This window comes from Suricata suricatta, chromosome 16 (assembly GCF_006229205.1).
Source record: "Suricata suricatta isolate VVHF042 chromosome 16, meerkat_22Aug2017_6uvM2_HiC, whole genome shotgun sequence".
Classification (NCBI taxonomy): domain Eukaryota; kingdom Metazoa; phylum Chordata; class Mammalia; order Carnivora; family Herpestidae; genus Suricata; species Suricata suricatta.
Window position 1 is genome coordinate 26106209 of NC_043715.1, and position 11430 is coordinate 26117638.

At 53.9% G+C, this 11430-nt stretch overlaps 1 protein-coding gene across 1 annotated transcript in view; it reads right to left on the minus strand.

The window, feature by feature from the left end:
• The window catches only part of CX3CL1 (C-X3-C motif chemokine ligand 1), an 11884-nt gene extending 2488 nt beyond the window's left edge, over positions 1-9396 (minus strand). The window contains 4 exon segments of the mRNA XM_029926059.1: position 1; positions 4-566; positions 2381-2501; positions 9173-9396. The exon segment at position 1 is cut by the window's left edge and continues 2488 nt beyond it. Coding sequence (XP_029781919.1) covers position 1; positions 4-566; positions 2381-2501; positions 9173-9242 — 755 coding nt within the window. The 5' untranslated portion in view covers positions 9243-9396.
• Positions 9397-11430: the final 2034 nt, after the last annotated feature.

Genomic DNA, 11430 nt, shown 5'->3' on the forward strand with positions numbered 1-11430 from the left:
CCTGGGTAGGGAGGGTCTGGGTGGAGGGGACCTGGGTAGGGAGGGTCTGGGTGGAGGGGGCCTGGGTGGGGGGGGCCTGGGTGGAGGGGGCCTGGGTGGAGGGGGCCTGGGTGGGGAGGGCCTCAGAGGCCTTTCCTTCAGCCGAGAGGCCCGACCAGGGTTTGTAAGAACTCTGCCAGGACCCTTCGGTGGTGAGGGCAGCGGCGTTGGAAAGTTCAGTTGTCTGGGACCCAGTTGGAGGCTCTCCATCTGGAGCCTTTGAAGCGGAGGGGAACCTGGTCCCCTGGGAATCAGCCACTTCTGTCGGCAGCTCTGGGGAAGTCCCCAAGGCCGTCTGTGCCTCCTGGCCACTGCTTTCCTGGATGACTTTGGGCTCTGTGACCGCAGATTTGTCCATTCCCCTGGCGGCCAGGGTGGTCCTGGGCTCACCCACGCCAATTTGCATCTGGAATGTGCCGCCATTTTGAACCGGGACAGCAGTCTGGCGCTCTAGATGTTTCATGGCCTTCTTGACCCATTCCTTCTCTGGATCAGCACAGAAGGTTCTGTTCAGTTTGGTCCACAAGCTACAAGGAAGGAAGACAGGGACCCAGTGATGCCCAGATGCCGTGTGGAGTAGGTGCACCGTGCAAATGCTCTGAAGGTGAACAGACCCGGCTGGAGATACTGCCCCCGGCACATATCAGCTGTGAGCTGTGAGCTGACTAGATTGGGCAGCTCGACTTCTGGAAGTTCCAGGTCCTCACCTGAGAAATAGAGATAGCACACCTACCTTCTGCCGCGTGACCAACCTCCCCGGAAAACCTGGGATGGAGGGGGTCCTCAAGATAGGGGACTTTTCTGTGAAAGTCCCAGAAAACTGGGGCGAGTTGGTCACCCCACTTCTGTGTTATTGTAAAAAAGAACATTAAAGTGATATAAAGCACCTAGTCCAGAGTGGGAGACTCAGGGGACCAATGTGAACAATAATATTGTTACCATTAAGGCGGGGGGGGGGCGGTTCTGAGCTGTGAGTCTTCTGATTGGGGGATCCATCAACAGGTGTTGCCTGCTGTCAGGTGTGTGACTGGTGAGCTCGGGGGTGAGGCCTCCTCTCTCTGGAAGGAGCTGATTTAAATGTCCTCTTCCACCACTCCCTCCGGACCTCTGCCTCTTCTCTTAGTGTGCATCCTCGGCCTGAAAGCACACTTAGTGAGCCAGCCACATATATGGTGGTCCCGTTGGGCCCCCAAGTGGCATCCAAATCTTGAGCTTCCTCTAACTGGCTCACTGGCAAGCACACAGCTCGGAGCTGACTGGGGTCATGCTATGCTCCATGCCACTGTGCTAGGAGACATTTTGCCTGTTTCAACCTCACACCCATCCTGAGAGGGGGCTACCACGCCCAACCTCATTTTACAGATGAGAAAACCGAGGCTCAGAGAGGTAAGGTGAATGTGCATGGCGCCAGGTCGCTGGGAAACCAGAGGGGTGCAGGAACCAAGCATGAGCCTGCAGGCCCCCACAGGCGAAGTGCTGCCGGGGGCCATGGTCCCCTCCCTGGGGCTTCCCACTTCCTCTTTACCTAGAAAACAGAAGCAAATTCATGGGGGAGTCTGAGGGAAGCAGCCTGAGCTGGGGAGCAGAAAGGTCAGGCAGCAGCCCCTCTTGGTAACTGTGCAGTCAGTGGAGAGAAGAACACGACTTCCTTTAGCTGAGCCTAGACTTAGCCCGCTGGCCATTTCCTGATGGCAGGCCTGAAGGTCAGTCTGTGGAAAGGCCATGGGGCTGGGCAACAGGGCTGGATCCAAGAGGGACCCCAGGAGAGCAAGCAGCCTAGATAGCCAAGGGTCCCAACAGTAGGGATGGGGAGCAGGTGCAGAGTTAGCTCAGGTTGGCCCCTGCCCCAGATCTTACTGGAATCCTGTTTTCTCATCTGTCAAGTGCAGGTCATAATCCTTTCCCCACGGCAGCAGCTTTTGGGCACCCTGCCAAGCTGCTTATCTACATGATCACCTTTCATCCTCCCAACTACCCATTTTATAGATAAGGAAACGAAAGCCCAGAGGGTAGGGAGTGTGAGTGGGCCACCAACCTGTAAGTATGGCTTTACACCACATCTGTTGGAGTCTAGAGCCTGCGCGTTGAGCCCACAGTGCTTTACCTCCCCAGCAGGTTCAAGGGCTGCTGCCTAAAGCACACCGCCCCTCTCGGCTGCTCCAGACCAAAGGCCTCTCAGGAAGCTGCTCCCAATCTTTATCTTGGGACACAGATATTGAGGTCATTGAGGAGCCAGGGGCCAAGAGCAGGAAGAGCATTTGCTGAGGCCCTTGGCAGGAGCCCAGGTTGAGGAGGAAGGATGTGGACAGGGATTAGTAGAGGCCAAGAGCCCAGTACCTACATGATGGCACGTTTGCCGCAGGATTCTTGATTTCGTTCGTAGTGGACCAGTAAGGCCACAGGGATCTCCGAGGTCATCTTGCTGCAGGTGACGCTGCACTTCTTCACACCGTGGTGCTGTCCTGAGCCCACAGAGTCCCCCAGTCAGCAGGACTGTCCAAGGGCATCTGGCTTCCCAGTCCCAGGCCAGCGTGTGCCAGCCACACCATCCAAGACTCAGCCGATGCCCTGCACACCCTGCTCTTCAAGGCCCTTGACCCCAGCCCCTCATCCCCTGCCAAACCTCTCTGTGCCTCCGTTTCCCTACCTGTCTAATAGGCACAGTGATGGTATCTACCTCGTAGAGATGTTATAGAAATTAATGAAGATGCATGCTCACTTATGAAGCTCTTACTGCCCGGCAGGTCGTAAGGGTTTATTTTCAAAATCAAGTTCCTGGGTGACTGCGTGGCTTAGTCGGTTAAGCATCCGACTCTTGGTTTGGCTCAGGTCACGATCTCACGGTTCGTGAGTTCAAGCTCCGTATCTGGCTCTACACTGACAGTGCAGAGCTTGCTTGGGATTCTCTCTCTCTCACCCTCTCTCTGCCCCTCCCCAACATGCGTGCACGCGTGCGCGCTCTCTCTCTCTCTTTCTCTCTCAAAATACATAAATAAAAACTTTTTAAAAAGCTATAAAAATTTTTTAAATAAAATTAAGTCACTGTAGTCGGTCAATGTACAGAAGGGGAGACAAATCAGAGAGTGACAGGGACCTGCGGGACGTCACACAGCCAGCAAGTGATGAGACAAGGTCACCTGCGAGGCCAGGCTCCGATCCCTTCTGGGCCCATGGGTCTATGCACCCCCTATACCCCCTTTCCCCCAGTAAGTCACCAGCTCAGCTACTGTCTCCCCCTACCCCCACATGCACACCCCACTCCCCCCTCTCAGGCTGATCGGTATTCGTGTACGTCCACGACCTCTGAGACATGTTCAGACCTCTGTCCACCACATCTCACGGGTCCAGCCTATGACACATACACACACGTACACACACACCAACAAACAGAATGGCACACGCATATCCCCACACACACAAAAACACATAAAGGTGTACATATGATCAGGCACAAGTAATAGATAACAAATTTTAAATCTGTAAGTGCAACCACCTTCTCAGGAAGCTGGGAGCTGGGTCTGCTGAGAAGGGGGGGATCCTTTGTTCTGCCATTAAGACCCCCTTGGGGTGTGTGGGAGTGTGGGTGTGTGGGAGCAGTTGCTAAGGGGAACCGAAGGGGCCATTTGGAGCTTCCCGGACGAGACAGGGGAGCAGGAGTAAGGAGGAGGGGTGGAAATGGGGGCTGTGGATGGGGTGGGGGCACAGCAGGATGGCTAGTGGCCTGCGGATAGCATGGAGCCAGAGAGAAACCTCAGGACGCGTGAGGGTGACTCAACATATCGCTGAGAGACCAAATATTTTATATAAACATTTGCAAAGGTGTTTGCATTGCTTATCCTTTCCTCCTTCCTCCTTGCCCTAAAATCTCCAGCAAAATTTTATTCTGCTTGGTGTCTTCTCAAGAAGGGAATCTGAAAAATAAGGAAGGGCCGGAGTTTCGGAGCTCCGTCAAGGTCATAAGCAGCAGAAGCAAGATCCCAGAGGGTTTTTGCAAAATTCTAGAGGCCGAGACTTCCAGGGCAGTGGAATCCAGAGAGCTGAATGGTCTCTCACCCTGCAGAACCGGGGCGGGCGCGGCTGATCCTTACTCCTTACCGATGCACGAGTATTCACACAGACATGGATGTGCAAATAGACTCCGCCTTCCCAGTTACAGGTGCAAGCTCATGCACGCACATGCACCCCTTCTAGAATGTTCCACCTCCTCTCCCATTGCTCCTCCGTAGCCTCGGCCCACCCAACTGTGGAAGGGTGGTTCAGGGTCTGCAGGGCTATGCGAGCCTGGACCATCACGGGGCCGCACTACCAGCTCCCGAGGTGGGCAGAAAGCACTCCAGTGGCTGTCCTAAGTCACAGGCTGCCCTGTCTCTCTGAGGGGCCAGGATGTGAATGTTACTTTGCTGCTTTATCATCTGCCTTTGGAATGGTTCAGCTGCATCCTCCCCAGACTGTTGAATAGAGCCAGGAAGACAATTCCCTGGATTGGTCTGGTAGGGGTCCTCCTCTGAGAGCCCCCCAAAATAGTGCCCGTGGGTGACCTGGAGCCAGGGGGAGGCTGCCAATGGGCAGGAGGGATATGCTAGGTTGTGTGAGTCTGGTCCCTTGACTCCTACGTCCCACTGCTCACCTCTAGGGCTTTAAAGAGCCACAAAGTCAGCCTGTCCCCAAAGTCCCCACCGCCAGCCACAGGGCCTAAATGCCATTGGCCAGGTTCTGTTGTTGGTTTTGCCTGCAGAAAGGCTGTATAACTAACCTAAGGGTTTTTTTTTTTTCTCGGAACTGAAATTTTCTTTTCTGTCATTGGAGATAACGCTTCCAACCAGACAGCCATTTACTGTCATATGAGTTTCAAGAAGAAAAGGACCTTGTTGGTCTTGGTGTCACAGTGCTTCCCGGCACAAAGTGGACATTCAGTAAATATTCACTGAATGAAATAAAGTCTCAATCTACTTATCCCTCCACCTACTTCCTCATCCATCCATCCATCTTATCCATCCATCCATCCATCCATCTTAATCATCCATTTCCTGATTCAGCCAACACTTATCTGAATTACTTTTGAGTATCTACAAAGGCCCAGGCCCTCTTGTTCTTTTTTTTTTTTTTATAATTTTTTTATGTCTTTTATTTACTTTTTGAGAGACAGAGAGAGACAGTGTGAGCAGGGGAAGGTCAGAGAGAGAGGGAGACACAGAATCTGAAGCAGGTTCCAGGCTCTGGGCTCTGGGCTAGCTGTCAACACAGAGCCCGATGCAGGGCTTGAACCCACGAATCATGAGATCATGACCTGAGCCGAAGCCGGACGCTCAACTGACTGAGCCACCCAGGCGCCCCAGGCCCTCTTGTTCTTAACCCTGAGCTCTTTCTCCCATTGGTGCTGGTGCTGAGTTTAGAGAGAGTACCTCAATCCCAATAAACACTATTAGCTCACAGCGTTTTCTCAGTCAAATGCTGATTTTCCCGCTTGCCGGGCCCTGCACTGGGTGCTGCGAGGCACAGTGAGGAGGCCGGTCTCTGCCCTCAGAAGGTGGCAGCCTGAAGGGCAGCCAAGGCACCCCACAGAGTATCATGACTTATTCTGTGTACTGTACCCTGTCTTAGCACAGGCACATCTGCTCTGATTAGTGCCCAGCATCCCTGCAAAGGGAGTTTTGTTATCTCAATTTTATTGATGCAGAAGCTGATAACCAGAGAGGTTAAATGAATTGCCCAAGGCCACACAGCTGCTTAGTGGCAGATTTTGTTTTCCTCCCAGCCTCCGGACATCCTGCTGTTCTCAACAGTCTTAAATATCAGGTGGAAACACCATGTTTCAGAATATACCCCAAATATGCTGAGATTTGCATGAGGGAGAGACCACTTCCCGCTGCAAGTAATCAAGGGATGCTTCCTGGACGAGGTGTCCTGTAGGCTGGACCAGTGGCTTAGAGGCAGGAGGAGACAAGAATGGTGTGGGTTTCTGGGTGAGGTGATAGAGACAGGACTTGAGCCGTTGCTCAGGTGTGTGTCCTGGACAAGTCCCTTAGGCTGTCCGAGCCTCAGTTCCCTTACCTGTAAAAAGGACGTGATACTATCTGCTTCACAGGTTGGTTGCAAGAATAAATATTTTTTTTTATGTCTTTTTTATTTTGAGAGAGACAGAGAGGGAGCTGGGGACGGGTGGAGAGAGAGGGAGACACAGAATCCAAAACAGGCTCCAGGATCTGAGCTGTCAGCACAGAGCCCAATGCGGGGCTCAAATCCACAGACTGTGAGATCATGACCTGAGCTGAAGCCCGATGCTTAACCGACTGAGCCACCCAGGTGGCCCGGGATAAAGATTTTTAAATATGCGGACCCTTAGAGTAGGGTTTACTCAACAGCAATACCATTGACATTTTGGACCAGATAATTCTTTGTTGTGGGAACTGTCTTGTGTACTAGAGGGTGGTTAGCATCATCCCTGCCCTCTACCCACGAGGTTTCTGAGCATTCCCCAGCCAGAAATGTCGGGACATTTTTAATAACAAAAATGTCTTCAGAAATTCCCAAATGCCCCCTGGGGAGGGGGCAAATCACCTGTTGAGAACCATTGCCTTAGAGAGAGACTCACGGAGATCTTCCCTAGCCTCCCTCAGTGGCTTCTTCTCCAGGGTCCCCTCCTGACCCCTACTTAACATTTCAACACCTCCCCCCTGCAAGTCCCCCTCCATATTCTTTTATTTATTCATTTTTTTGAGGGGGTAAATAATAGTTTATTTTATTTTATTTTATTTTATTTTATTTTTTAATAGTTTATTGTCAAATTGGTTTCCATATAACACCCAGTGCTCTTCCCCATAAGTGCCCTCGTCCATTAAATCACAGCACGTTGGGATGCCTGGGTGGCTCAGTCGGTCAAGCGTCCGACTCGATTTCGGCTCAAATCATGATCTTAGGGTTTTTGACTTTGAGCCCTAAGTAGGGCTCTGCAGTGGCCATGCAAAGGCAGGCTCTCTCTCTCTCTCTCTCTCTCTCTGCCCCTCCCCCACTAGCTCTCTCTCGCAATAAATAAACATTAAAAATTTTTCAATATAAATAAATCACAGCATGTTTTTCTTTCTATCAATCGTTGACTGATTTATTTTTTGTGTCATCTGCCTTCCCCAGCGCGGGTTTGGCACTCTGGGGACTGCGGTCTTTGGCACTTTTATTCACATGCGGCCCCAGCACTTACAACAGTGCCTGGCACCCAGTTGATGCCCATGAAATTCTTATTCGGTGAATGAACAAAATTCACGAGAAAGCACTTTTCGACACATGAAATTTTAACTCACAAAGAAATGGAGGAATTTTCATTTAAATTTGACAGGGGCCTGGATCTGACACTCTGAATTTATCCTCCCCTGCCTTCCCCATCCACCTCCACAGCTAATCCGGGGGCAGACTCCGGCAGCATAAAACAGGTTTGTTTTTTTTTTCCCTCTCTTGTCAGGGCTTGAGTAGGAGTGAATGCGTCAGTGCTCGGGGAGAAAATTCTCTGCTCTGACTTGTATCTGCAGGTTTGTTATATAAAGCGGAGGCGCCTCCCCCCTGTCACAGCCCCGCAAACCCACATTTGGGGACTGACGCATCTGCCCTGCACCAGCCAGAGCTGCAGCCGCAAAGCACCCAGCTCCCTCCCCCCCACCGGGCTGTCTCTGGCTTCTGGACCACGCTGTACACCCCACCATCCTTTGGGAACTCCCAGGGGGGCTCTCAGGGCCACAAAAGTCAGTGTGGTGAAGACCTCCAAGGTGAGTCTGGCCCAATGCCAGGAGGAGGAGGTGAAACTGAGGCTCAGAAAGGTTGAAACCGTGTATCTTCCAGCAAAGTCAGTGACCAAGATTAGGGCAGAAATAAAGAGTGTCCAGGGTTCCCCCCTCCGAACCCTGACCTGGGATCCCCTCTTCATCCTACCGTACAAACCCTTCACTCCTGTACGCACAGCCTGACTTAGTAGTATATCCATCTCCCAATTCCAAAAGCAACAGCTGTATTCAAAGATGTAGTAGCTGGGACCAAAGAAGGCAAGACCGCACTCGGGGTCACGGCTATGGCAAAGCAACTTCCATCCGACTCCCTGTCTTCTGGTCCTCACTACCTCCAAATACCTCTGGCTTTAGGGTTCAAGCCCAGGAAGCAGGCAGCCAGCAGCACTGGCCGCTGTTGCCCACCTCCCGCCGCACCTGCTCCTGGGTCTGCTGTTGGTTTTCCCCACACAGAAGGACTCAAAAGGCAGTTTGCTCCTTGAAGGTATCCTGGAAGCTTGAGACCGTTTTCATTCTCTCAGACTTGCTGTGTGTCCCAAGGCAGGCTCCTAGCCTCTCTGAGCCTCAACCTGCCAGGTGGTCAGGCTCAGGCAGTTATCAGAGGCCCATGGCCCACATAGGTGGAAAGCTTGTAGACATGCTCTCTCCTGCCCTACCTGCTGGCTCTGCATCCTCAGGCTAGTTTCTAGATCTCTCTGGGCCTCCATCTTAATCATGTCAGTGGGCATGTAGACATCATGCCCTACCACGTCCTAGGCTCCAGAAAGCAAGTATTTGGAGGTGAAGGCATTTTCTAAGCTATGCTTGGAGGAGGAGGATGGTATCAGGGTTGAGATATGGGCAGAGGGATTGGAACTACAGACCAGTGCAACAGCAACAAGCCCAATCCATGATCTGCAATGACCTTGATCTCCACTGGTCCTGGGTCCCCGACTCAAAATCAGGGCAGGAGAGAAGCCTAACCATGGCCAGGGCTGAGACTCAGGTGTCAGGGCTACCAGTGACCCATTAATCCCTGGCGGCAAGACCCGACCCACTGTCAGCCTGGGCCTCCCACCCAGATGCCCAGCAGGGACCTCTTCAGGCCCCCCTCCCTCCTGAGACCCCCTTTGTGCCTGGTGCCGTCCACACCACCTCTTTGCACTGCCAACCAGTAGCTACCTTGCTCCCTGGCCCTGGTGGGCAGTCTCTGAGCCTGGAAACCTTTCTAGCTGGAGGCGCAACCCTTAATCTGGGGTCAGGGAGGAGCCCAGCCCCCTTTACCACACCCTTTGGAAGGACCTTACCCAGGCAGGGGCTAGCCCCCCACCCTCATGTCAGGCCTGAAGGACACAAGTGGGACTGGAGCTCCCCTCCACACTCACCAGCTAGCAGCGTGGTCAGATGGCAGAGGGCGGCCAAGCGGAGAAGCCACGAGAGAGGTGGTGGAGCCATGGCTGAGAACAGGCGGGGGGTCCGGGCGAGGGTCCGGGCGGGGGTCCGGGCGAGGCTGGGGTCTGAGCTCAGTGCTGTTCCCTCGCTGCCTGAGCTCTGTCGCTTTCTGTGATGGCTTTTTATAATGGGACTTGCTGCCTCTGCCTCCGCCTCCAGCCCCCGCAGGCAGGCGGATGGGAGGGGAGAGGAAAGGAGCCAGTGTGCGGCAGGCGGGCTCTGGATTCCTCAGGACGTTGCCAAGGAACAAGGCTGGGAGCTGGCTGGGGCCTGCAGCGCAGGGGGAGGGGAGGGGGTACGGGCGCTGCTGCTCACTAGGGTTCCTCTCATCAGACCTGCCCGGGAAGCCATTCAAAGGGCATTCTCTACCCCCCCTCCACCGCACCCCCTACTCCCCGCCTGCCCCCACAGGACTACCTATGTTCACCCGCCCTAGATTCTAGCCTGGGACCCCAGCCTTAAGTAAGCAACAAACAAAATGACAGAAGACCAGAGTGCTGGTTGTCAGCAAGCCAGGAGGCCTCAGGACCCTACAGTTTGGATCTGGCAAGCTCTCCTTTGAGAGATCTCTCCCACCTCATGAAAGACCCCCCCCCAACTTTTCCCCCTCGAAGCCCCAGTTCCTGGGGGAGCTTGTTCGTCAATGTATCCCCAAGCCCCTCGTGGAGCCTGGCAAACAACAGGGGCTCAGGACAGTACGTGTTTGCTGAAAGAATGATCTGGCCCAACTTCATAGGGACAGGTGATGAAACTGAGGCCCAGAGGGGCTGGAATCACCCTCAGAGTGCTAGAGGGTGGAGAACAGACTAGACATGCACATGGGCGCGTGTCCTTCAGGACACAGAAAAGAGCCCTGGCCTCCCAGCCTCCAGCCTCCTGACCTCTCCTTTCCTCCTTCACACCCACTGCCAGCCCAGCTCTGGCCCCCCGAGAGGAACAGGGCTGCCGGCCCCACCCTGGGTAACTCTGTGCCTCTTGGCTTGTCCTTGACTGCACCTTGGTAGGTGCCCTGCAGAAGGCCTCCCTCTCTTGGGGGACCTCGTTTGTCCCTCTGCACAGGCGGGAGTTGGGCTCACCCACTGGGGACGGGGCTCTGCAGCTCTGACTTTCCAGGTTCTCCCTCTGTCGCAGGTGGTGTGGGCAGGCTGAAGATACACGGAGGTGTGTCCCTTCGATGGTAGCCCTCCCTGAAGGCAATGGCAATTCCTGTCACCCTTAGAAGAGTCCAATGGTCGTCTAGCCTGGCCTGATGCCAAAGGTTACCGATGAACCCCACTCCCATCTAGGTGTCTTTGGCTACAAGCCAGCTAGAAACCAGATTGTCCCCCAGCCACTGCCCAGACTGCAGAGCCAGCTGGTCTAGGCTGGGCTGGTCCTACAGCCAGAGACCCCTCCCTCCCCCAGGCACAGTAGGGTGGCTGGGGCGTGGAGGTAGGAGGCTGAAGACCCCTTCTTGATGGGGAGGAGCACCCCTGGCTCGGACCCAGTGCACCAGGATTGGAGTATCCGTCCCAGTCCAAGCAGATACAAAGCCAGTGCGACCTTCACATTTTTGTTGTCCGGCCCCTCATCTTAAGGCTCAGACAACTGAGGCACAGAGATGGACAAGCATGGTAACAACTGAAGTCCAAGTTCTGTCTACCCTGCCCATGTGGGTAGGAGCAGATGAAGAAGGGGGTAGGGGGAAGGGGAGAAAGAAGAGAGGGAGGCAGGGCAGGGCAGGGGGAGGGGGAGAAGAAGGAGGAGAAGGGGCAGGGGAAGGAGAGGGAGGGTGGAAGCAAGGGACAAGTCCTAGGAAGCCCTCCACTTCACAAAGGACAAGAACCAGGTCGGGCCAGGTATTTGAAGCATTAAGACCCTTGTTCCCTGGCCCGACTTTGCTCCAAAGAAGTATTTAGAAAGCAGGAACTTTGGGTGGGTTTTTTTTTGTTTTTTTTTAATGTTTTATTTATTTTTTGATACAGAGAGAGAGAGCATGAGAGGGGGAGAGGCAGAGAGAGGAGGAGATACAGAACCAGAAACAGGCTCCAGGCTCTGAGCTAGCTGTCAGCATAGAGCCCGATGCGGGGCTCGAACCCACGAACGTGAGATCTGACCTGAGCCGAAGTTGGAGGTTTAACCGACTGAGCCACCCAGGCCCCCCGAAAGCAGGAACTTTGGAATCAAATGGCCCTAGGTATGGCACTACTCC